We start from the raw sequence: 26,960 nt of genomic DNA, 5'->3' as shown, positions 1-26,960 counted from the left end.
ATGTCATTGCAGTAGATTCGATCACGTGACTCGGCACTGTCGGTACGGCAAAGAGGCGTAACGATCGATGCGCGGAGGACTCTCCGCGAGATAGCATAGAATCGGGGGAGATTCATCGACGATTTTTCAGTCGATCGATTTGACCAGGTCTCGTAAGACGAGTCAAGTCCTCTCTCGTTGTCGGTCAAACGGTGGGATGACGTTATTATAAGGTGTATGGGAAGCTTCTCTACTTGTCATCGGCACTTTTACCATAGCGGCATGTTTCTTCGATTATTATATCTCGCTCTTGAATTGTATGAAATTAAATTAATTGATTTTCCGACTGGAAGCGCGCCGGATGTTTTATTCCAGTGGTGCCATCTGAGTCCGTCTTCAGTAAACTTCTCATTTTCTAGTGTCGATAACTTACCGAGCCCGGATGCCTCCAGGTTAGTAAGTCGGCTTTCAAGAGTGACGGTAGTCAGTGAGACGGCTTTTAGAATATACTGAAATTAGTATGCGTGATCTTGAGTCGTTTCGTTGGCTCTGTATTATCTTAAGATGATATGTGCCTAGTAAGATGGTCCGATTTTCCTTACTGAAAAGCATCTATCGCTTAATTTTGCTTTTGCGCGGTTTTGAACATAGCCGGATATTTTTATATATGCTGTTAGCCAGAATTGGACAGTAACTTGCTAATTCAGTTAAAAGTTTAAAAGTTGGCAGCTTTTAATTAAGTTAAATTTAAATAAGTTAACTTTTAATTTGGACTTAGTTATTTTTTATACATTAACTTTAACTTATTTAATTTTTTTTCGGTTAGCTTAAAATATTTCGTATATAGCTTTGCATAATTAACTTTTGCGACATTAATTTTTAACTCTTAATTGAGTTAATATTTTATTTACGTAGCTTTTAACGTAAATTTTAATCGTAACGTAAAGTTAATTTAGTTAATTTATATCAACTTTTAACTTAGTTAAAAAAAGTAACTTACCCATTAGCAGTTGATCCAAATACCGACGCAGGTTATGTAAGTAAAAGTATTCCATATCACCATGCATTCCAATATCGATATATCGACAAGCATCGATGTCCATGTGTATCCACGAGCTCTACATCGAAGGTGCGCGAAGATCTGTAAATTTAATAAGAATCATCAAGAATTTACTTGGAAGCTGCAAGAATGTTGATGCGAGCATCCTCGATCCTTTGCCGACAAACATTGTTAAGAGCAAATGTGATACCTCAGGTAAAAGTGATGTTCTGCAACTTAGAGGTTAGACCTCAGGATTTGTTACTTCGCGGCGAAATCAATAAGCCGACAAAACAGCGTTATACGAGGAAAAAAACAACAATAACATATCCGAGACATAAATAATTCGCATAGAAATATACAAATATACATTTACTTACTTAACGTATTTTACTCCGTGATCTAAGATAAATTTTCTTAAATGCAAATTATTAGTTACAATTTTATGTTTAGTACAAATGTAAATTACAAGCTCAAAATTGATTCAACGAGAAATTATTCTATGTTGACTTAGGAGGTGTCTACATGTAGATACATCCATCTAGTCAGCCGAGTAAAAGGGATTCCCAAACGCAATTCTTTGCTGAATCTACAGGATAACTACAGAGTTACAGGAATCCCTTTGGTTCGCTATGCTAGCACTAACGAGACACTGCTGCAAACCGATCCATACAACGAAATACCAGGTGTTTAGACGTTTGTTATAAATTAATACTCCTTTTCTTCTAAATATATACATATATATTTTATCAATTATACCGAATATCCAGTTGCGATAAATTATACTTACAATTGTTCTCATTGTTTGATAAAATTTAATTATCACGCAGTTAATGCATGCGAAAAGATTAGAACATAAAAACTTTTTACTTCACCTTCCTATCTATTAATTCGCAACATAAATATATAGATCCTCCGATACCACCAATACAAGAAGTAGTGGAGAATATTGTAAAACTGCATCCAAATGGGGAGCAAACTCTCGAGAGTCTTGGATTAGGTGGTTGGACTCCAGTTGGAATTGTACAAAATCTCTTGGAATACATGCACATAGGCTTGGATATTCCATGGTGGTCAACAATCGTCATAGGTGTTCTTTTTTTCCATTAAGTTATAAGTTTCTAAAATTTAACTATACGAAGTTACATTAATCCAATAAAAGTTTCAATATAGTTTCTAATTTTAACTTTAATGCACTTATTAAGGTAACTTTAATGGCTTCAGGTACTGTTGTTCTAAGGACTCTCATATTCCCTTTGGTGATAATGTCGCAAAAGAATATGGCCAAATTTAGCAACCATATGCCAGTGATACAAGAACTACAAAAAAAAATGACGGAAGCTAGGCAGCTTGGTGATCATTTCGAAAGTATGCAAATGCAATTATATATTCACGCATAAATAATCGCGATGTCAAACACTACAGCGATAACGGATCTGCGATGACTGACAAAAAGAGTAATAATTAATTCTTATAAATAGGCGCGCGATGTGCACAAGATCTGATGAAGTACATGAAGGCGAATGATGTCAAGGCCGCAAAGAATTTCTTGGTGCCATTGGTTCAGGTGTGCAATGCTACGCGTGGAAAAAAAAAAAGAAACTGAAGAATAATTTCTCGATTAATTTTCTTTCAGATGCCAATCTTCGTTTCCTGCTTTATAGCCCTGAGAAAAATGGCAAATCTGCCTGTGGAGAGCTTAAAAACTGGCGGATTTTGGTGGGTGCAGGACCTCACTTTACACGATCCTTATTACATATTGCCGATAATTACAAGTGTGACAATGTATATCACAATCGAAATTGGCGCAGACGGCACTCATCTTAAATCATTGGGCTTAATGCGATACGTATTACGAATAGTACCCTTCGTTGCATTGCCATTCATGTTGCACTTTCCTGGTGTAAGTATAACATAATATCGAAATTGCTCTCATAGAAGTAAGAAAAATTAATCCGAGATTATTTGTCCGTGTCATGGGATACATTTCATCAAGTAGCAAATCATGAGCATTAGCGTAGGTTTTCATTTTGCGTGTTCCAGTGTGAGTATATTTTTCTATATTTATTTGTAGGCTATTTTGACGTATTGGATGTCGACAAACTTTGTTTCCCTGATACAAACCGGTATATTAAAGATACCAAAAGTAAGGAAGGTCCTCAACATGCCTACCGTAATACGACACGCTCCAAAACCCACGAGTGAAAAGAGTTTTGTAGAAGAATTCAAGAATTGTGAGTATACTATATTCTACGGTAAAAATGTGAATTGGTATGTTGGGACAAACGTAGTCAATGTAATTTTGCAACATGGGAACACGAATTGTCGAATATGCAGCTATAGGTGTTGATTTGACTTCAACTTTGTACGACATAGGAATAACAAACATTAAATAATCAATTACGTTTACGCAAGTGATTGGATGAGATTATAGGAAAAAAATTATATATGTATTCTTCGTATAAAATATAGAATATTAAATGTACATATTCTTATTTCAGCTTGGACAAATTTAAAAATAACGAAGCAGGTAGCTGATAGAGCACGAGCAGACGTAGTACAGTTTAATGCTGCCGGTAAAAACCCCATAGTGAAGACATTCAAATATGACCCAACAAATCAAAAACAATCGACTGTCCTTACGAAAAGTAGATAATCATTTCAATAAAAAATAAATGCGCGTGTTATATTTAAGTATTTGATTACTTAGTATGTGACACAATAAGTTAATTTGTAATTGTAGTTACAATAAATGGTATCTTATTTAAAGCACAGTCGCTTCGAGCAGCCATATTGGTCTTGTGACGCTATGGGCGAGAAATAACGTGCAATGAGTTTCTCGCAACATGTAGCTTTATTTTTTAGTTTTCCTTGAAAGATACAATGGTTCCGTAATAGTGAAACTTGTGAAATAGAAAACTGAGGTATCTAGCCGATATGTCACATAGAATCATAAAATAATTCTTGAAATAACGAGTCATTTTTCTGCCATCTCAACTATCACGGCCACTTTTAATATGGCTTTAATATGGTTTTATTTTCGTTCTGTCTTTCTACTGAAACGAGTGTTCCTCTTCCGGACTGAGTGATCTTTCGGCACTTTGCTGCGTAACGAAGACATTCTGCGTTGTCGTTGTGAGGCTTGTTTGCGTCACCGTTGTGTTAGTATGGCCGCTGGTAGGCATACATATTTTATGAGTTTCAGAATTACGAAACAATTATGATTTTTAGAGAGAATTAAAAAATAAAGCTATATGTTGCAAGAAACTTACTGCATATAATTTTTTGACGACCTATGATCACAAAACCAATATAGTTACTTGCAAGAACCGAACCGACCGTAAAGCTTCGGAGTAGTTGCGTTCTTTAATGACGTCAGAAGCGAGAAAACGCATATAATGATTTTTTGCGTTATATTTTCAAATAAAAAGTTGTATCCACAAAACGCCATTTGTGATCGATTCAGCACACTCATAAAATTGGATGAACAATTTCTTTTTTTCACTCGAACAATTAATAGTCGCAGAATTAACTTGATATAGAATCTTTTTTTCTAATCTCTTTTCTCATAATTTCGTCAACGCCAATTTTACGAGTATTTATCGATCGTTCGAGTAAAAGAAAAGTATTCGTTCAATTTTACTAGTGTGCTGAATCGATTACAGATATCATTTTATGAATATATCATATTATGAATGTATCTTTTCATTTGATGTGTAAAAAATCTTGGCATGCGTTTTCTCACTTCTGATGTCATTAAATATTATATTAAGGACTATTATAGCGACTGGAGCCTGAATATGCTCCTTTATATTTAACTTATTTATATTTACGTTATATATGTAAAAATTACAAGTACTAAGTAGATGTAGAAAAACATAACCCGGGAAAAATGTTTATATATATCAATTTTGTTTCTATATGGCTACATATACAACATATATAGGCATATACGGACAAAATTCATATAAAATCATTTCTTCCCGGGAATGTATTCATCTTCGTATAACATAACAAAAGAAAATCTTTAGTACTGATTAAATCAAGTGCATATATGAAAGATAATTTCGCTAAATTTGAAAAGTAAGAAGCGCAAAGGAGCATCTCTTTAAAAACTCGTTTGCTTCGTTTATATATATATATATATATATATATATATATTCTAATCTATGCTAAGAATGTATGAACTGTACAAGGAAAAGTATGTGGAAGTTTTATTTGCGGTTCTGTCTTTTTATTGAAACGAATGTTCTTCTTCCGGGCTGAGTGATCTTTCGGCACTTTGCTGCGTAACGAAGACATTCTGCGTTTTCGTGGTGAGGCTTGTTTGCGTCACCGTTGTGTTAGTATGGCCGCTGGTAGGCATACATACTACAACCAACTTTGGTGCAGAACTCGGTACGTGGGCCTTCTGTTGGCCGACATTAGTTTGCGCCAGTTTAACTTGTTGTTGCTGCTGCTGCTGCTGTTGCTGCGGCTGCTGTGTTTGCGATGGCTGCTGCTGCTGCTGAATCGTACCGGTACTTATGTTGGAAGCGGTGGGTGTCTGCGAGCGTGACTGCAGAATGACAAATTTCTGCCCACCAGCGGCGGAAGTTCCGCTGGTGCTTCTGCTAGCACCAAGCATGATCGTGCGGCCAGGTTGCTGTCCCGGACTTGAACTGGCCACTGAAACGCAAGAAGCACAAATGTTACGCCACTGAAGAATACCCGAAGTAAATCGAAACACTTGGCACATCTTTGTTATGTTAATTCGCTGATGTTAATCTTTGTACGTTTAAGTCGACATTTTGACCGAAATCGACCAGTTTTGTTCTCGGCGCAACTTATCGCTTGTAATATTTGCGTAACTTTCTCAATCTCGGCTGGCTCACCTGTTTGTACAATTGTCTTTCCTGTACAGTTCAAGCTTTGTTGCTGATTCGTGGTCAGCGCTGTAGTCGTCGCGGCGGTGGTTGCTAAAGCGGCCAGTTGCGTGCGAGCTTTCGCGACCGCTGCACACAATGCAGGACCTATGTAGCCGTAATCCTGTTTATAATCCTCCACGTAATCTGGCGGCGATCGTATCGTTTTCAAGACCGGAGCGACGGATTTCTAAGGAAATATTTGTAACTTTCTGTATATATATACGTCGTTAATAAATAAGTACATAACAAAATATGATCGACACTACGAGAATATATCAAATATTAAATTCAGTATTAATACATATAATAATAATAAATTAAGTCGTTAAGTTATTCAAGTGGAAGAATTTCATATAATAATATATGAAATTCTTCCACTTAAATAACAAGTCAAACGTCTTGATTTCTTACTATAAGCAAAGTTTTGATGTGTCCCGCTGCATTTTTATCCATGTTAGTTAACCCTTGGCCTTCGATGCATGATTCAATGCGATCAGAGACGGACTTAATTTTAGGGATAACCAAGGACTTGATCACTTCCGGTCCTAATTCACAGAGCCCTTCAATCGCTCCGTAAAGGGACGCCAACGGTATCTGCTAAGAAAAACTCACTCTTTAGTATCACAAAACGGATATATTTCAAGTCTGTTTCTCAAAAATTAGCATTTTTTATTATATTTTCCTATTCTCCATTCGAGTAACGCGATCTGTTACCTGATTGTTCTTCGCTAATGCCTGACTGAACATACGAGTGACCCTGGTCTGCACATTATTCGTAGAAGTGTTGAAATTTTTACATATCTGCGACATCAGTCGGGAAGCAAAGTCTCGTAACGCCCAGTGATTGTCCACTTCTGGCTTCATGCATAATTGCCGAGAAACTATGCAGGTAGCGACTGACGGTATTAACTCGTGAAGCTAGAAAGATTTCGAGCGAGATTGTTACATTAAAATGCGATAACATCGAAAGTATGAGGAAACGTTTAACCAACGTCGAGGTCTTACATATTTCTCCAAGTAAAGGCTCGGATTTTCAAGCAGAGCTTTGACCATACGCATGAGGTAGATAAGCAATGCGAGGTGATTTTGGACCACGTTAACTCGCACGCCCTCCGCAATGAAGGTGCACATGCGCGCTAACATCTCGTGCAGACCTGGGTCCGCTGAAAGAGACTGTAGAGCCTCGGCCCTGCGTGCTTCGTCCGAGCCGACACAGGCCTCTGTTATTTCTTTATAATACAGTTGTTGTTCCACACTAAGCTCGTGCGTCGCGAGCTGCTTTACGTGCACGGTCTCTACGTTCCGTAATTTCTGGCTCTTGCCACCACCGCCCGGTTTACCGACGCCGATATTCTGGTTCTTGGTGGAGAGCTTCGTAGTCGGATCGACGCTCTCGAGTTTTTGAACATCTATCAAGATTAAAACACAGTCATGGTAATCGAGAATCGAGCTCTCTTAAATTACACCGCCGCGCTCCTCGTATTTTGCACAAAAAATCTTTTCATTATAAAGAGAAACAAAATAAGACCTTTCGATACTGGAGGTGGATTTTCTGGTATAGTAGGTTGCACCCCATCAATGCACAGCCAATGGGCTCGCAATGTAGTTTCTAGAGGCAACTTTGGCCACGCTTGTCCACCAGTCGTAGATACAACTTCGTTTAGATCGATTTCCTTTTCTTCCACGAAATGTAATTCCCTACCGCCGCCTGATGCGAAACGGAATGGCGTGTGGTCTTTGGAAAAGAATCCATACGTTGGCTCAATATTTCTGACCTTTAGCGCATGATCAATGTCATGGGCAGTCATTCGTTTGCGTTTGCCATGTATCATGAACTTCGCTCCATCCTGTAATATTAACACACAACATATTATAGTTAGTCTTCAATTCTACGATAAAAGAAAATATCACTGTTTACAAAGTATACAGAATAGTTTGGGAAACTAACCTGAATGATTTCCTTCAGCCTATAGCTGACATCTTCCGCAAGTTCCTTCGCAGCCTCATCCGGAAAGTTGCCAACGCCAATACTTTCCGCTATGACTTTGATAGATTCTTGAGACAACGTTGTCCCATACATAGACTCATTTTCACTCATTTTGAAAATATTCCAGATATCACATTCCACGGAACTGTCAAACTCCCATTTTATGAATTGGTAACACAGTTCCAACGGGTTCCGCAGTTTTCCATAGACAACTGTGTAACCTGCAATTGTCTATAGATATATATTAGATATATCTATAGATATATATTATAGCGGTACTAGATATATCTATAGATATATATTACAACGATATTACAATGTCATTGCGTTATTTGATACCGAGGAGAAATTAATAGTGCAATAATATAAAGCAAAACGTTACTCCTAGTAACTCAAATAAGTGAGAAATGTATGATACTTACATGCAATTTTAATAAATATTATAATTTAATGTATCAGATATATTCAATATTCAATGTGTCGATACACATTTATTAACACTTTACCTGCCAGTGCTGTCGGCAAAAAGCCTATTAACAGACTTCCGGCTGATAAAGTTTTAAAATAATTTGATTTAGAAAACTATACCAAACTATCCTGTTTATCCAGTCAATAAGGGACCATTCTACACGGATTGTATCTGCAAACATAAGATGTAAACATAAGATGTATACTTAAGTACTAACGAATAAATATTGTTTCAAGTTGAGTGACCAAGAGGAAGGCAGGAACGAAAGTAAATTCAACTGTGAGCGAATATAATTGGCATTTCAACCGATTGAGTCTAAATCCCGTAAAATATATGCACATGCAGAATGTTTCTTTTGTACATAGTGATTACATTCAGCGAAAGTCATCGTTTAATGATTACTACACTTGTGACTGCTATATTCTTCTGAGTGTATATTAAGAACCTTAAAATATAACTTGATCATTAAATACTACGCTGATTCCTGATCTCAACGGTTAGAGATCGTATTGTAACGTTGTTATAAAGTATCTCAAAGTTGTACCTCAACGGTTATAGAGATCGTATTGTGACGTTGTTAAATTGTCCTTCACTGTTATTATTCTTTAAACAATTAATTCGATCCATCACGAGTGTGACTGTAATTTACAAACAATTTGTACAGTTTATATATATACAACGCTGGAATTACAGGTTAGAAGCCGCTCTTCACGTGCACGCAGGTTCCACAGAACACTAGCGATTGTTCCGGCATCGTGGCTTCGCACGATTTGATCCGAGGGTTATACTGCACGATGTCGGTGGTTCTGGATAAGCAATCTGAGCATCCTTTTCCGCGCATGCGCGCCGAAAAGTCACAAACTAGCTGTAAAGGCCCTTGCGCAGTACACATTTATACACGACAGGTTGGAAATCTACCATCTGCATTATTCTCTGTTCCTATTGCCTGGTACTGTGTAAGGATCTTTATACATTAGAGGTAAATGGCTCCCGCTCACAGGCGGTAGCCAATAAACTTCTTGCCGAGGAACGGCGTGTTGATTGGCTACCGCGCGAACTTCCGCCGCGCGGCAAGTGTTGCAGAAGCGATAAAAATAGACCGAGCATATAGACCGAGGAAGCGCGGCTGACCGGAAGAAAAGTAAAGGAGACCTCCGGTAGGTGGCACCGCAGACCCAGGCAAAAGCGAGGCGCGATTGGCCGCGGCCGACAGCGAATCAGGAAGCGTCGCGAAAGGTAGATAACGTTTGAAATTGAAGAAGCAGCAAGGGAGGCAGTTGCGAGCAGACGCTGGAGGTGAGGAGACGTTGAGCGAGGGAAGCCGAGAACTGCGCAGAGAGGAAAGAGACGAAGGATTTTCAAGGAGCTGCCGCACGAGGGATAAGCCTGTGAGGACGACCCGGTGTCAGCCCAGAAGAGGAGGCCTGGCAGATGTGGGGAAACGACCGGTCGCTCGTGCGACGGTAAGTAGTATTTAACTTTGCCACAGTTTTCCCCCGTAATTTTCTTTCGTCCGAGACCCTTCGTCGGGAAAACAAAGCTCGTCCGGTGTGTAAATTAATCGGACGGATCGCGACGTGAGTGGTCGGAATCAAAAAACCTCATTCAGAAGGAAATCAGCCCGTCGTCGGCGGGATCAGAGGGCAACCCGGTACGATAAACGACGCATACTGCGCCGTCTCGCCGTGCGTGTCCGATCGTGTTTCGACTTAGTTACGACGAGAGTCCTGCGTTGCGATATTTTTCATAGACGTACCGGTTCGCGGAAATAATTCCGTTTTCCATGTATGTTTTTTTCCACGAGTTGGATTCGTATAGTATTCGTTCAGGATTTTACCTCATTATTGTTAGTCGCGTTTTATTATAAATATTACTTGTGTATATATATATATATATATATATATATATATATATATATATATATATATATATACACAGTCATTTCGTAGTTTCTAAGCGCGTTAATCCTTTCATAATATTCGTTTGTTTTGCGTTATTCCCTAGAGTAATCCATATTTTATTTGTTGATCTCATTATCATTTGTCGCGCTGGTGTCTTTTATTTTTAATAGAGTTTAGTCATTCGCGTTCTAAGAATACGCGCTTCATTTCTCGTGCCTCCCCTTTTTCGTACTGTGTGTCTGAGGCGGGCGTCCTGCGACTCGAGCATCTCTTCGGAGACGACAGCGCTGCCGGGGAGGGAAATCCCTCCGCGCACCAACCACTATACGGCATATCTGGAGAGACTTGGCCGGTCCAGCTTCCTAGGCCGAGAGTTTGGGCAGGACTCTAAAAACGCCCTGGCGACCGTGTATGGGCAGTGGGATCCTTGGAGAAGATAATTTCTACATGTTCGGCGCGGCCTGGACGGTTTAACGTCGATTTATCTACTTATGTGGTGACACCCGGTCACAGCATGTCCTCCGTGTCTCTTTTCCCACTCAACGCAATCGTTAACTCGCATTGGTGTCACCTGACATGCCCTGGATCGTTTTCTAGGGTTTTCTTAGGTTACTTAATATGGCACCCTAAAATCTAGGGAATATACAACGAACTTGAGAAAAGGTAAGCTTGAGGCAGTACCTGGTGTGTTTGAAAAGACATTATCATTAACGAAAGATATTAGATATTGAACATGTACAAAATTAAGCCTAATTAAGATTTGATATTTACCTTGTTTTACAGCAAATCATTTGATCTTCATCTTTATATCATTTGATATTTACCTTGTTTTATAGTAAAGATAATATTAAAACGTACGCCTTACATCTTATAAATTATCTTTGCGACAGATTAGATCGTTTGCTTTAAGATATCGTGACGCTCTCTCCGTAAATAAAAATAATTCCGGTGCACGAATATCCAGGTGTAATGCGTAGGAATGAAACTTTCTAATGACTCTGCACCTAGTAAGCAGCCAGGTGTTATTTATACATTTAGTGTATGCAGTTATAAGTCTTGTACCTTAAACACGTTACGCAGAAAGGACAAAATTTTCCTTTTATATAAACATATACATATATTTCCATTTTCTAAAAATAGTCTCAAGTATTTGGATTACACGTGAAACGGGAGTAACATGCATTGTGGAATAGTCAACATATAAACAGATTTACAAATATCATATAAAAACGAACTCTAAAGCGAAGAGGATTTTTTCCACCGGTCTGCGAGTATGAAATTTGAAAGACGTAATTGTTAGGAATTATTATCATTCGCGCAATTCAAAGGCACGTTATATTTTACATTAGGTACAAAATATTACAGCTAGACTTTTACGAGTAAGAATTTCATAAATGCAAATAGATCGTCTTTTTATCGTTGTATCAATAATTTTCAGACATTCGAAACCGATTGATGTGTCGTGCTAATGCGATCGTTACGATTGTTGCGACTGTTGATGCTTTTGCTGCTGCCTGGTCTCACCGAGTTTCACCAGGCCCAAGAAACTCTTTTCGCGGTGAAAGAGTGCGTATTTCGCTGCTCCGACCTCTTTCAAGACTAGACGATCACCTGCTTGGAGATAGGTCACTTGAGCTGAGAAACACGAGCGGCTTTTGTGCCCCGCACCTGGGGTGTGCACCTGAAAATTATACGTATTATTTCACGTTATTAACGATACCCTTACATTTTAATTAACTATATACATAAAATTGCTATATCGTCGACATCTCGTTAAGTTTACGGGCGATATTCATAGGTCCGATCTCGACATTTGAGAGATTATCTTGAGCACACGTGCTCAGGCAATCTTCAAATGTCATCCGTTGTGTATAAAAGGCTTCAGTCTTTATCTCATTGATAAAACGGTGACGGTCGAAAGTGACATAATTGGAATAGTCTCAGGATCAACCGTTTGCGTAACTTAGTGTTGCTCTTAATTTCATTATTACTAAACAACGGACGTTATGTACGCACACTCAAGTGCAATAAATAATACGGGGCGCGCACGGGGAGTATAATTTAAATATAATAAAAGTGCAAGTGACATTCGCGGTGCGGGTCGTAGCTCAAGTATGACGAACGTATAAATCTCACTTGTGCTGCGCAGGAACGTATTATTTAGAATAACATTATTTGAAACGACATGTGTTACCTCGCACTTATATTGTCGAGTGGGAAATTAAAGCGTGATTGACGTAATGTTACAAACTGCTCGACGTTTGCCGGGGGGGTTTTTTTTTTTTCATCTTCCGCAGAAGCACCTCGATCAGCCTTGACCGGCGCCTCTTCCCTTTCGCTCCTCCAGTTCTTACCATGCATTGCAGGATGGGCTCGCCGTTCACCAGCAGATGGAAGCCGTTATCATCGTGCTCGTCCACGTAGTGGATCTGCGCGTACGCCAGATACAGTCCCGCCTCGTGCACGGTGATCTCGCCGTCGCTGGCGAGCGTGAAGTAGCGATTCATGCCGAGTTCGGCGACCCAGTCGCTCGGCCGCCAGGACTTGAAGATACCCCTGTGGTGGCGCATCTTGCCATTGTCGTCCCTCTCGTCCACCGCCGAGAAGAGATTGAAGTCCGCCTCGTAATGGATCGCATAAACCTGCCGTGGCGCGCGCAAGTGCCTCCGGGCCAGCTTTCGAGGCGGCTCGGTCGCGACCACCTCGTAATTCTGACAATTCAATTCTGATAATGCTCCGGCGTCCGTGAGCGCACCGTGAGGCTCCCGATCGCACGCTCGATCGCGACTATCGCACCTCCTACTCACCTGAGCGGGCCCGTGAATCTCGCTTCCCGTTCCGTCACGAGCGGCACCGCGACGCACGCTTCGCCAGTTGACACTTCGGCCGCCCACGCTCTCCCTTCTTTCCCCGCTGTGCTGATTGGCCCGTGCAATTTCCTCGCTTAATTGGTCATCGTCCGCTGCAGAAGACGCGTCCAGACGCGCGTGGGCGTGATACTTCTTCGGGGGATGCACGTCCCAAGAAACGGCCGATCTGGATCGTAACGAGTGTGTCGTTTCAAAAGCTCCATCATCTTCGTAACACACCACGCACGTTCACCAGGTAGCTACTCACGATGTTAAATTCGCCCCGGAATCGTCGCTCGTCATCTCGTTGCTCGCGTGAGGATGCATTTTGGACGCACCGGTTCTCCTAGCATGATGTCGGTCGTTGAGCTCGTAATTAGACGTATCCGTTGAATTATCAGTAGTAATTCCGTAACCGCTCGCGGAACGCTTCCGCTTGATACTTTCGTCCTGCTTTCGTGAAGCTGACTTCGAGTGTCCTGCACTCGAGGTATCCCCCGGCAGGATGTCGCGTTTGTGTTTCGTGCTGTTCCCGTCGCCGCTCCTCTCCTCGTGGCTCACTCGCGCTCGGTGCTCCTCCTTGAGACGTTTCCGCTCGATGTTTCTACACGAAACGCATACAATAATATAAATTAACATATCAACTCATACAAAATATTTATTTATAAAAAAAATATATATATATATATAAATCTGTGGATCTTTTTGTGAACTCGTTGAAAAATATAGACTTGTGCTTTCAATGTCTCATCCTCGAGTTATTTGATCAAAGAAGAATACATTGTTAGGGCCTTACTTGTGATTCTCTCGCACATACTTCTCCAATTTCTGTCCACGCTCCGCTGCGGCTTTGTTCATGAGCTCCACTAATTGCAGCAGAGGGTCGGGGTGGGGTTTCGTGGACGTAGGTATCGGCGTGGACGTAGTCTCGGGGAAGTCCGATGGTCTGGATCCGTAAGTCAGAGGGACACGCTGGTTTCCGGGTAGTTCGCCGGAATAGTCATGCGATGCGGAACTATCGTCATCGTAATTGGAGTCGTAATCCGCATAATCAATGTCCGCCTCGCCCGGATCATCATCTTCGGCCGGTTTTTCGTCGTACAGCTGCAATGCGTGTTTATGATGATACTAACGAGTTACATATTACCGTGTAACTCCGTATTCAAATTCGGAAACCAAAGACAACGATGTATGATATTTTGGCGAGACGATTTGATCGAGAGGAGAAACGGTAAATTTATGAAATATAAGTCGTATCCTTTTGTATCCTACTTGAAAATGCACTTATCGGTGTTACAACACAGACGCATTCTTGTGACGATGAAACATGCGGGACATGGAACATGCCTCTCGATGTGTGAGAATTCGGGAAATCAAATTATGCGGAGCGATTAGTATATAATGGAAATTTCCCATCGCGCACGGTAAAAAAAGAAACATTTTATACTCGTGTTAAAATCGTTAAAAATTTCGCGTTAAAGTTTTAACGCACCCGCATGCTCGAGGAAACGATACTTTCCATGAAAATTTGCGTGCACCGTCCGTGTGAAATGGTGTTAAATTTAACATAGAGTTTTTTTTTACCGTGTACGAACTCGCAAGAGTCGGATCGGAAATATCCATTAGCGGCGAACGTCCGATACGAGGGAACCGCATTCGTAATAAGCGATTGTCAGTATGATTTCCTTTCGAACGTCAGATGAAGTAATTACCGATTCTAAAAGCGGCGCAATGTTCTACGTAGCGGGGAATCCCGTTGGGGATCGACGTTCTGCTATTGACAGAAAACGCGCTCCGTAGCTACACTTTATCGAAGGCACGGAAAGTCACGTTCGAGGCGAAGCTCAAATATTACTTGATACATCTGAACATTTTGACATTGTTCATAGTTAGTCGATTCCGTCGTTCTTGATTTGGAATTGCGAATTTCATCATTCGTCCGATGCCGTTTGATTTTCTTCAGAAATATAAGGTTATCGTAGAGAGGTCGAATTGAAACATCGACGATAAGGCAAGCGTGTGTCTGATATATAAGGATCTATGTGGACGGTTCAACGACCTGCTTATAACTTAGATTAATTTAGATTAGCTTTCAACTTGCTTATATTTTCCCCGGCAAAATTGACGAGCGGGGGAAGGGGGAGGGAGAGGGGGAGGTAGATGATTGCTAAGCTCGTTGCTTAATTAACCAGAAGTTGCCCCGTGCAGTGACACCGAGTATATTGCGTGTACTTTTATTTTTCTATTAGGCGGTGTTATTCTTTTTCAATTGTTCTTGATATTAATCGTAAAATCACCGGATTTCCGAGGGAAATAATAAAAATCAATGGGGGAGCTCACGGAAGTTCGTGGGGATTCGTCTGAAGAAAATGATAATGAGACGCACACGAGACGAACGCCGGTCGTCGTTTCCATAACACACGCGCCTTTTCTTTCTATCTACGCCCCGATATAAACAAAATCTCCCTGCCATTCCGTTATTCACGTCCGCAAGATAACTGACCCGCCTTAGTGCGCCTCAAGTCGTCCTATTAAGATGGTAACAATCGCGCTTGTGCTATTAATATTAACCGTTAATATTTCCATCAGGTACGACTATTATCATATTTATAACTAATTTAGTTCAGATGCATTAACACAAGATACACTGTCTGTTCGCCGAAAGAGAAAAGACTGAAAAAAAAAGTGAAAGGGAAACCGAGATTTGTTATCGGTAGGCTTATCAGTAGAAAGCGCTCGTGACATCAAGTGCTACTTATGTGTTAATTGCTAATTATCAAGTCGGTAACAGGGGGGCGGGGTAACTTATAAAGAACGTAAATAACACATCGTTACTTATAATCAATCAACAAGCGATAAATATTTGAAGCGGCTGATCTACAACGAAAAGGAGGAGGAATTTGCGCGGGGAAGTTTAAGTCACTTTTTCCGATTTAATCATGCGACGAAGTCGCAGAATCAAAGGTGCTAATGGCAACGTACTTACCTGTTCCTCGAACGCCTTCAGATCGCTTATAAGATTCTGCTTGAGGAACCGGTGCTTTAGTTCCTCGACGTCTCTCTTGAGCTGTTCGATTTCGTGGGTATTCGCCGTCAAACAGCGCAGCTTCCAACTTTCGATGGTGAAGCAAAGGAGGGCGATCACAAGAGCGGCCATGCTCAGAATCGTGTTCCTGCACGGCTTTAGTCGCGATTTGTTGAATCCTTGCTCCAAATCGGAGTGCGAGATGCTCAAGTTTTCACGGGAGAAGCTCAAAAAAGACCTCGCCTCTTCTTTCATAGATCTGTCGTTCAGCAATTCTTGCTTCATTTTCGCCGCGTCGCTGTTCTCTTCCAGCAACATCGACGTCATCTCGAAAGTCGATTCGGCAAGATCGTTGTTTCGTCTGCGTATAAGTGAGTTTGATGTGAGGACACCTACACGTTTGTGCGCGTCTTCATCGGTACGTGAATAATGTAGTTCATGTCGTACCTGTTACGACCAAAGCTCAAAGTGCAAAGGAAATTTGTTTCAATTGAAGAAATTTTGTTAAATCCAAAGAAATCTTTTTCCCTGCGTGAAATGAAATTTTTTCATCTCTTATTATAAATGGTTAATGCGCTTATAGTTTGCAATACGGCCGGTCAGGATGCGCGAAATTATTATTCTTCTCATTAAAGCTTCGCGATGCGGCGGGCAAAATAGATCGAAATATGAAGAACTGAGCTAACTTTGCGAAATCTCGGACTTCGGCCGTGACTTATCAAGTTGACTATACTGTAAGAAATCACTTTGACACAGGAAATGGCGAGGTTACAGTTGATGCTTTCGATGCTTCTGATAAACTTGTCGATGTTGCTGCTGTCAAATCGTTTCTTTGCCAAACGCAACGATCAGCACATTCATTGGAACATTTATGCTTTCTTTTTTCCGGACAAAATTATATATAACATCACCAACGTAGGCGACAATCTAAAGTTCGATCCAAATAATGTTCTGATAATCGAAATATCGTTATTGCCAGATAAAATTGCATTGAGAAATCTATTCACTCCGTCGTTCCATTATAAGAAGTTCCAACACATGTATTTATACGTGTAAACACACTTTAATCATTGCGTGGTATGCAAACCGTATTTCAACCTATTGAACTCGCTAAGACGCGCGTTTTTCTTTTTCGAATCAGATAACATCATTGCGCTGCGGTGTAACACCACGCGGAAGATAGCGTTCCAGCGAGATAATTAGTGTGAAAATTATTCCAAGAGAAGAACACCAAGAGTAATCTAATAAAAAAATTGCCAGCATTCGCGAAACAGACGCAGTTCAGCTGATTGTACATTTTCAAGGATTTACGATGTACGGGGACGTTAAATATCCTGCACCGGTCTCGTCCCGCTTTAAAACCTGTCCGGCGAGTTCTTTTTTCGCCCCTAAAGGCAGCTAACTGCAAGGAGACTCTCCCTATTATCCCCCTCTTTTGTCTTGAGCCCTGTCATTTTTCCGCACTTCGGCGCTGCGAAAAATGCGAGTACAAAAAGTAAATACATTATCTTAAAATAAAAGTTGAAAAAAAATTTCACGTTGGAATGTTGACGCAGCCCAGAAAAAAGTTTTCCAGAAATATTAAAAGAAATCCGACGAAGTATGACATTATAGAGGTTCAAATAAAATTTTAATATAACGAGAAGTTTGCCTTACCTGATTTAATCTGACCTAATTCAATGCTTACTTCTCTCTATCGGCAATATGCAATTTTATCGAATCATTAGCTTCATTTAAGGAAACTGTCTCAAATGACTAAGAGATCTGTACAGTTATTAACCCTGATCTTCAGAATAAACGAGCACACGATGCATCACTTTTTTTCAACAATCAATGTAGAAATGTTCAAAATTTATTTCACAATTAATTTTGTTGAATAATATTTCAGCTTGCTTTTTTATTATTAATTTTTCATTAAAATCTATTTCATTTAATCATCTGGTCGATCTTGCCAAGAAATTTTGAAAGAAACGAATTTCGTGTGAATATTTTAACATTCGCTTCATAATTTGGCGTTTACGATTTTTACATAGTTTTTTTATATCATGCTCACATATATTATTTTATTAATTTAAATTACACTTCTCGATCCACATCTAATACTTAACGCTGCTTACTTCACAAATAAACAATGTCACATTTGTAAAATTCACTTCCTATATATTTTGATATGCGATACGATCGATACGACACGATAAAACACACTTTAACATTAGTGAAGGTAATTTATCTCATAAATATCTTCGGTAGCTTCGACAGTTTCGATTTTTGCCACTCGTTATTAATGTTTCACGTCGCATATTGAATATAAATACACGCTCGGCAAATAAAAAGCTGCTCCTATGGTGTAAGTTGCATTTACGGAGCATTTACAGAGCTTCAAGAAACGCGATTTTGCTTTAACTGACAATGCACATCCGTCGCCTTCGAGCGGCACGAGTACACTGAAGAACAGAACGAAACACGTCCACGTTTATCATAGCAGCGCCTTCAGCTCTTGTCGGACGGTACGATATTACACGCTGTAGTACTACGGTGTTAAACTAAATTGGACTTTAGGTGGGAAATTATGACAGTACTTGGGAAACTACAGGAAAATCAGCTACTGTGAAAATCAATAACAGATAGCGGATGGATATTATAAAATACAGGACGCAGATATTACAGCATATAATTTAATGTTGCCAATGTCGTATAAATTTTAGAAAATTTTGATCCCTGAAATGGAATTTAAACCCTCTTTAGAGTGCATATTATAAGAAAATACAAAATATGCATAAAAAGAGTGTGCTGTCGGATTACATAAAACGCTTATTGGTGTCGTATTCATAAAAGCTCATTGAATAAAAAGACACAATGGTTCAGAAGTGAAAATGTCCGTTACCTTTAATGTAACAAATTGATCTTAGATAAGAGTGTGTATGAAAAAAAGAACAGAAAAATCCTTGTCTTACTAAGCAAACGCAATCATTTCGATCCAGTCTCGGTAGAGAATAAAATATATACATAAGGCCAAGTACGTAGCCTTGTAAGCTTAGCGAACGAGTAATCGTAGGTATGCGATATATTTAAACTTATATACTGCTTATATCACGAAACATCCACAATAAGCAAAAAGTAAATAAACCTAAAGAAGATGAAGATCTAAACATGAGAAAGTCTCATCGCGCAATAATTGGGGAATATTCTTCACTTGAAAAAATATCTATAGTGTCTTTCCGTAAATTAAGGCTGTTTTTCTAGCGTATTGTAAAAAAAAATTTCTCGGATACTCGTATCTTTTAATATGTGATATATTCATTGTTTTAAACTGGAATAGGTTTTGAAAGTACCGCGTCAATTTCCAAGCATCCGAGATACAAACTGTAAAATAGATATTTATTAGAGCAATTTCTTTATTGCTAACAAAGTTACACCATAGAGGGGAAAGGAAATAAATGTACTGATTATACGATACACACGCGCGTGCATCCACACACGCATATATTCCCATCCTCTTCTCCGCTCTGCTCTTCCTATCCCTTCTCTATACACGATGACATCATGATAGTCGGCGATAAAGTTTCACGACGAAGAATCTTTTCCTGGAACGTACTTGGCCGTTTGTGTATGCTGTACATATACTGCTGAGAAATTAAATAATTCAATCGTGACATCACGCCCAGATGCCCAGGCTTAAGGTTGGATCGTGGCTTATTGAGATAAATTGAAACGATTAAATAAATGCCCTTTAAAGTTAATATTAATCATACTAAACGTACGTCCTATTATTATTGATGTTATCCAGTTTATGTCATTCTGTCGCATTTATATCGATATGATTTGTTTTATGTGTTAATCGCGAATCTTATTAATAATGACTACCGCTGATAAACTAATGTAGTTAAACAATGTGGCATTAGACGTATTGCCGGGAAACGTTAATTAAATGCATCGCGTTTGTGGCAAGTCTAAGTGATATCTGGCTGGAAATCCCGTGACTAATCGGGAGTCATCTAATTAATGTGTGGCAAGTAATAATGAAAGTTAATTATATCTAATTGTCGTTATTGTTCACACTATCTTTTCTTTCAAATAAATGGCATTTTTCGTCTTGCCTGTAAGCTATAGTTTATTATCTTGCAACTAACAAAAAAGAAGCTTCAACTTTTGCTTCAACAGTACACGTGGTTAAGGAGAGAAGACATTCTAAGGAGAAAAAGGAGGAAATGAACATATAAAAGAGTTATATGAACTGATTGAAATAACGAAATTTCTCTTCTTCCTATCTCTTTGACCCAGTTCATTACATGCGCTCGACTAACGCGTGAGATATCTCATTACTTGGTCTGAGCAGACCATCGCATGATGACTAATTACTATTGCGATTTTAGAATTTTCTTTTAACGTGACGTTAATAAAGGAATTTATGTGACCGCTTGAAACCTCAAGTGAAGAAAGCACGATAAATTGTCTTTGTGCAGAAGTTACGGTCGGGATCACCGCAAGTGAAATATTGATGTTTCACTTCTATGAAATTAAATTCGAGTTTAAATCAATTCAATCATCATATCTGACATTATTATTAGTAGATTATTTTTCATTTGATGTAAGAAAAATAATAACGTTTCATATTAATGTTATTTACTCATTGAAAAGTCAGAGATGTGCGACACTGTCGAATTATATTTTGCTAATTTTGAAGGAAAGATGTAAGCGTTTGTGGGAACTGTACGGTCTGGACGATCCAGGTCATTTTCACACAGAAGGATCGCTGGCCTTGAGAACGAGTTTTGAATACGGGATTTGAAACCATTATCTCTCTTTCCTTGGCCACAAACTTGTAATTATATGTATATAATTGTATATATATATATATTTTTTTTTTTTATATTTAATATTTTGTAAATACTACGAAAATATTCTCGGATAACGCAACCTTCTCAAGTGTAAAAATGTCGTAAAAGTATTGGAGAATAAAAGTTGTTTTTACGATTAATACAATATTGAATATCGCTGCAATAATGTTCTACAAATAATGTGTGCTCGCTGAAATACATGTATTATTGCTTCAACGGCTTCAGCCTTGCAGTTAGCAGGCATTGGTAACAATCTGTAGTGCATTGGTTGCCACAACGTGGCGTTGCTATCGCAGTGACCAGCAATGGAAGAGAAGTAAACAAAAGATCCGTTGAGTTTCATTCAGTCGGATATGCCTGGAGTGAAACGGTAATCCTATTGCTCTCCCAGAACGTGTCGTGTGGCTTTTCCACGGATAAAGTTAGGAAACGTCGCACAGGTAGGCAGATACCATTTACGGATCGTATTGTTTCAATCATTAAATCTCTTGCGAAATTGAACAAAATTACGCGAAGTTTCAAATTTTTTAACTATTGATATCTTTGGAATTTATTGTTAAATAAAAAAACTTTCAAAGAAACCGTTTTCTTTCGAAATTTAATTTTTCAAGAAGGAAAAGAGATTTTAATAAAACAGTTAATAAAATAAATTAAAGAAATAATTATCTTCACAATTTATCAAATCCATAGCATTCTTTTTTTTTAAATAAACGTCTCTAACATATCGTTTCAGTTAAATATTAATGTTCACTTAAAAAATCTAGATTGTCAATCATTCAACAGCTCTTTGTTATTGGTTTCTTTTTCATTGTTACATGGTATTATTACGTGGTATGATTAAAAGAATCTAAAACGGTTTAAATTCAGAAACGGAAATTATTCTGATACACGTGCCACGAGTACAAGATATATTTTTTTCTCAATTTAAATATTTTTATATTTTAAATATAGGAAGAAAGAACGTAGCGGAAATCGATGTGTACTACTTTGCGATACATTATTTAAGACTGTTCATTCAACACAATCTTAAACTTTTATTTGACACCGACTTATCTAGCTACTAATCTTGTCCTATCTTTTGCCAGACCTTACCTAACCTAACTTTTTCGAACCCAACCTAATCTAATCTAACATAATATAGCAAAGTATTGAACAAATAGAACATATTCGTGGAGTCTGTTGGAAACTGCCGTGGAGTGCGATTCGAAGTTAATTAGACATTTTTTTAGTTTTGATAGCGTGAAAGATACCGTCATTATTTTAAGATTTTTTGTATTTCGAATTAAAAGAAAGAATATAACGAGTGTAACTAGAGATGTAAGTCTTATACGAAAAGAACAAAATTGCTCAGTAGACGATTAAAAGTCTCTGAGCGAATACAATTCGAACAATCTCTCTATTAATTAACAAACAATATACTAAACGACCGAATTAATCTTTCCAGGAAGAAACGCTACCATCTAACTTAGATTAGCCTTAATTTTCTGGATTTTCTTTCTGCATTTGGATTTCGAAAAAGCGTAAAGAAAGACGTTCCGACATCCCAAAAGTTAAAGAAAAAAATATGCCTTTGTGATGTTTGATTACAAACTACAGACACAATCGTTTCCGCACATAAGATCTCCCACTGTAGTGGGAAAAGTTAGTTTACAAGCAACAAATGAGACCCATTTCATCAGAAGACATGAATGTGTATTTATATTTAACTCGAGTTGATTAAATTTTTCCTCTCTAGTAAAAATGTATATGCATTTGAGTAGCACTATAATAATATAATTACAACCATTTCTTACGATTGCAGTTGTTTTTAAATAAAAACCGCTCGTCCTCTATCCTCCCTTCCCCTTCATCTCTCTCTCTCTCTCTCTCTCTCTCTCTCTCTCTCTCTCTCTCTCTGTATAAAGAAAAAGTCAGCATTAGAAATGATTAATAACATTGTAAAATTCAGTGTTACTAATTTTTACTTTGTACGTATTCTAAAAATAAAATAGGAAAATAGGAAATAAAAAGGATGAAATGTATTTCAATCGAAGCATACGAATCGTTAATTCAAAGTTACACAGGTTATACAAGTTGCATAGATTATCGATATTCTTCTTACGCAACATGAAACATCTCAAGAATACATTAGAAGTTTTCCGTAAATATTTTTTATTGGTTATTGTATAATGACGAATACTAAAGATTATAGCAATATAGATAGAATTTCTTGTATGAGTAACAATGAATATCAATGATAAAATAATTATAAATATACTATCTGTATAACATGTTTATTTCTATTGCAATTTATTTGTTCATATTGCTTTAAATAGAGCAAATATAATCTCGTCTTAAAGTTGATTTATTGTGTGATTTGTGATAAGGTTATCTGTTTGCTGATTTATGGCTTAAAGTCAATTGAAATATCACTAAAATATTGTCAACAGATTTGTATAAAATAAGATATAAGGTTGATGTATTATATTACGAAAATATTATGTATCTGTAATAAAAAATGACCGCATATTAATTTAAAATCGCAAAGATCCTTTATACGATATTTGCGATTCATTGCAAAGTTAGAAGCACGAATTATGCAGAGAATACCTCGAAAAAATTGCATATAAATAGCATGATTATAATCATTTGTAATCCTATAATAAGATTTTTATTTTTATATTTATTAAGAATTATGTTATCTTTTTATAAAGAATTTTTTACGAGAGATCAGAATTTCGTTAATTGAAAATTAACTGTTTTTAATTAAAAATCAACGTTATCCAACTTGCATATATCTTCGTAGAAATACATTATAATCAAACGCCTGTGTAACGATAATATAAATGATCGATGATGAGATTTGTTTGTTAATGTTTTATTAAGAAGATTGAATTAAAAGAGATTGAATGTTTAGAAAAGAAGATTGAAATGCTTCCGTCGAAAAACGACGTCGAATCAGCCGCATCGAAGAAGAGCAACTCAAACGTGAAATGCAGCTTAAATATGAATGTTAATATTTCAAACAAAAAGAAAGATGACATTCTAGAAATAAAGCCTTGGAAGATCTTTAAATTATGTATATCGCTTTTCTTTCTCGTCGCCTTGATAATACTTTTATACATCAATGACAAAAAGTATGAAATGCAGGTAAGATAAAATCTATCAGTACAGAATGTACAAAGTATGTAATAATAAATTTTCTCTCTTCCTTCTGTCTTTTTGCTTCATCTAAATACTAATAAGATCAATATTCAAATACTAAGATACGCTAAATAGGTCAGGTTGCATATATGTTTTAACACTTATTAAGCATCGAGTTACCGAGATTTTTCAATTACACATATCGTGTCTACATGTTTTTACCAGAAACATGAAACTCCAAATAAGCGTGGATCACGCCACAATGATGGTTGTGCTTTGAACTTCGAGAGTTAATCATCAACTCCTTTTAACGTATGGAATGCACACATGTCCGTGTAGCACAAATATCACACGCAATTTCTCAGCAGGTTATTTAACATAAAATATTTAAGTAAGAAGAAATTGGCAATTATCTTTCCATTACAATTCCGGATATTGTTATCTCTTTGAAAACATATATAAACATATACTTTAATGAACTAATTGCGGTAATGATTACATTCGTCTTAAAATATTGTTTTTGCATTATTTAAATTAATTTATTGTTACTAGCTCTGCTACCCGGCTACAAAAAAGCACAATTATTCTTATTCTGATAAATTCTCCTATTATTACAAATTATTAATTCAACTTGCTCACCAGATATTCAGGTAGATTAAAATAAATACAACTTTTCTAATATTTTCCTATTTCAGAGGGACACGTTAAATAAAAACATCGTCCAGTTGGAACATCAATTTGATAAGTTGGATCGAAACATAAAACGCACTTATGATTTCATTAGCGCGATGAGGTCTTCTCTTATTCACAATATTTCAAAGGTCTACAGAAATTATGACAACAACAATAACAAGTTTAATATATATTCTAATAAGGCACTTTTGCCTGTTTGGAATCAATCGACAAATCACCAAAACGGTGTGATTGAAACAAATTCCAAAACTAATGTAAATAGTATCATGATGTCGTTAATGAGGTCTGAAAACAATTTAATCGTCGATTTTAACAAGACACTACATTTTCAAGACAACAAGAAAGCCTTACTGACTTCAAAAACACAAAATCTCAGGAAAACAAAAGATGAGAGAACCGATATTGATGATATGTTAATTTCTGAGAAAGTATCGCGGACTAAGCGATTACGAAGAGATAATGGAAGAGATAAAGGAAGCCAGCAGAACAAAAAGAGGGTTCACTTTCGCAAGCGAGGTATATTAACTTAGTTAAGTTTAAATGAGATCACTTTTAACTTAAACTAGTTATTTTAAAATGCGTCACCTTTAACCTTTTAATTGTTTTTTGTATAAGTTGAAATAATTTACCAATATTAAAATCATTGCTAGGAGGCTACTTAGGATGTGGAATTATTCTATTTTACAGATCCGCTGGTAGCTACGTTCATTGGCGCAATACCGAAACAACGTATTACCAACACAGGTACTCAAGTGTTAAATAAGTAATAACACAGACTGATTCTCTCAACACTTTCCGGATTCATTAAGATTATATAGCCAATTTCTATTATAATATCAATAAATAAATTTTATGATAACTTACACAGTATTCTTACATTGAAAAAATGGTTCTTAGCTCAAATTGGGCCATGGATGAAAAGCAATAGGACCGATATGCAATTTAGTTTCACTAAGTTTCGTTTGGTGGAGGACAATATGTCGATTGAAGTTGCCATTAGTGGTTTATTCATGATATCTGTACAGGTGGAAGTCTTTACCTACCCAGTACTTACCAGACTATAATTTGCAGTATTTCCTCTCTTATTATGGGACAAAACTATTTATTATAGATCTTCTACAATGGGGAATCAGAAGAATCTTCTTATTACGTATTGTTATATTCTGAGGGCACGTCTAATGCAAAACGACTCGTTACATGCGCCACTGTTACTTCTAATATTACTGGGGAAGTAACATGTTATACAAGTATAGTTACTTATCTACAAAAAGGCGACAGACTAAGTGTGCAACAAAAGGAAGAAGATAGGTAATTGTAAATGTATAAATTAAATGTTTGTTTCGAGTGTCCCGCGTTAAACAAGACGTAAAATCTAAACTCTGACAGTTTTAGATTGATTGATTTGAGAGAGGGACAAAGTCAGATACAACTTGTGATGCTTGCTGGGATCGGGCGGAAAACAACGAAGTCATAGTTCACTAGATCGTAGATGTAAATATATTCTCATTACGACAACAATAATGTTTATAACGTTGATGAGCCAATAATTGTGACTAAGATAATTAGAATTAGTGAAAAATGAAGCTCATATAGTAATTAGAGAGAGAGAGAGGGAGAGAGAGAGAGAGAGAGAGAGAGAGGGAGGGAAGGAAGGAAGGATTTTGGGAAAAAATGACTATATGATATATGAAACATTTTAGAATTGTAAATTGTAGAATTCATTGTAAATATGTGCAAACTAGACTTCGCAATTTGGCTCTTATATATCCGTTGTTTTACATAATTTTGATTTTAATTCTTATAATCGATTAACTGAAATTGTATATAAATTTTTTTTCTATATATGGCCATATAAATTCATATATGAAAAAATATATAATTATGTAAAAATATATATAACTGTTTATATAACATAATTATATATTATTTGTATATAATTTTATACAATTAAATTATATGTGTAATCATTTTTTCCCGATGTTTAGTTGTATGATTGTTAAAGTATTGATATCGTCATTGTGCTCAACATATAATTGTGCGTAACGTATAATGATTAAATAAATAAGTGAATAAGATAGAATAAATAAATAAGATAGAATAAGATAGCGCCAATTTGTAAAACATTAAGTGAAAATGTTCAAAAGATATAC

The 26,960-nt window shown here is 37.4% G+C and overlaps 4 protein-coding genes across 16 annotated transcripts; 2 read left to right on the top strand and 2 right to left on the bottom strand.

Moving 5' to 3' along the window:
- Positions 1-1,042: 1,042 nt before the first annotated feature.
- LOC106748124 (mitochondrial inner membrane protein OXA1L) lies at positions 1,043-3,790 on the top strand. The gene is made up of 8 exons (XM_014626366.1): positions 1,043-1,234; positions 1,533-1,704; positions 1,929-2,108; positions 2,243-2,386; positions 2,500-2,585; positions 2,655-2,921; positions 3,093-3,252; positions 3,520-3,790. The coding sequence occupies exons 1-8, from the start codon at positions 1,169-1,171 to the stop codon at positions 3,672-3,674; spliced, it is 1,230 nt and encodes a 409-aa protein (XP_014481852.1). The 5' UTR covers positions 1,043-1,168; the 3' UTR covers positions 3,675-3,790.
- Positions 3,791-4,310: 520 nt separating this feature from the next.
- Positions 4,311-9,247, bottom strand: LOC106748122 (transcription initiation factor TFIID subunit 6-like). 6 transcript variants are annotated; one of them, XM_014626360.1, is made up of 9 exons: positions 8,926-9,247; positions 8,335-8,552; positions 7,874-8,166; positions 7,454-7,772; positions 6,931-7,334; positions 6,640-6,843; positions 6,337-6,522; positions 5,893-6,112; positions 4,311-5,686 (listed from the first exon to the last, which is right to left on the bottom strand). In XM_014626360.1, the coding sequence occupies exons 3-9, from the start codon at positions 8,021-8,023 to the stop codon at positions 5,253-5,255; spliced, it is 1,917 nt and encodes a 638-aa protein (XP_014481846.1). In that variant the 5' UTR covers positions 8,024-8,166; positions 8,335-8,552; positions 8,926-9,247; the 3' UTR covers positions 4,311-5,252. The 6 variants fall into 6 exon arrangements, with proteins under 6 accessions (XP_014481846.1, XP_014481847.1, XP_014481849.1 ...); XM_014626361.1 differs by having other exon boundaries at positions 7,874-8,143; XM_014626363.1 differs by having other exon boundaries at positions 7,874-8,133.
- Positions 9,248-11,361: 2,114 nt separating this feature from the next.
- On the bottom strand, positions 11,362-18,618 carry LOC106748119. Of its 6 annotated transcripts, XM_014626351.1 has the most exons (10): positions 18,274-18,618; positions 17,813-17,942; positions 17,452-17,627; positions 16,604-16,684; positions 16,118-16,517; positions 13,928-14,235; positions 13,400-13,735; positions 13,090-13,318; positions 12,637-12,993; positions 11,362-11,963 (listed from the first exon to the last, which is right to left on the bottom strand). In XM_014626351.1, coding segments are annotated over exons 3-10 (1,917 nt in total). In that variant the 5' UTR covers positions 17,454-17,627; positions 17,813-17,942; positions 18,274-18,618; the 3' UTR covers positions 11,362-11,759. The 6 variants fall into 6 exon arrangements, with proteins under 6 accessions (XP_014481837.1, XP_014481840.1, XP_014481836.1 ...); XM_014626354.1 differs by lacking the exons at positions 16,604-16,684; positions 18,274-18,618 and having other exon boundaries at positions 17,813-18,203; XM_014626350.1 differs by lacking the exons at positions 17,813-17,942; positions 18,274-18,618 and having other exon boundaries at positions 17,452-17,806.
- A 419-nt stretch (positions 18,619-19,037) lies between these two features.
- Positions 19,038-26,622, top strand: LOC106748074. 3 transcript variants are annotated; one of them, XM_014626274.1, is made up of 7 exons: positions 19,038-21,434; positions 23,891-24,123; positions 24,813-25,326; positions 25,498-25,554; positions 25,708-25,835; positions 25,922-26,118; positions 26,203-26,622. In XM_014626274.1, exons 2-7 carry the CDS (start codon positions 23,905-23,907, stop codon positions 26,282-26,284), a joined length of 1,197 nt encoding a protein of 398 aa, XP_014481760.1. In that variant the 5' UTR covers positions 19,038-21,434; positions 23,891-23,904; the 3' UTR covers positions 26,285-26,622. The 3 variants fall into 3 exon arrangements, with proteins under 3 accessions (XP_014481760.1, XP_014481758.1, XP_014481759.1); XM_014626272.1 differs by having other exon boundaries at positions 26,197-26,622; XM_014626273.1 differs by lacking the exon at positions 19,038-21,434 and having other exon boundaries at positions 23,785-24,123; positions 26,197-26,622.
- Positions 26,623-26,960: the final 338 nt, after the last annotated feature.

The sequence above is a fragment of the Dinoponera quadriceps genome, unplaced genomic scaffold, assembly GCF_001313825.1.
Source record: "Dinoponera quadriceps isolate SergipeBrazil2010 unplaced genomic scaffold, ASM131382v1 scaffold2420, whole genome shotgun sequence".
NCBI classification, from domain to species: domain Eukaryota; kingdom Metazoa; phylum Arthropoda; class Insecta; order Hymenoptera; family Formicidae; genus Dinoponera; species Dinoponera quadriceps.
The sequence above is the reverse complement of the archived record's forward strand: the minus strand, read 5'-3'. Positions and strand labels throughout refer to the sequence as shown.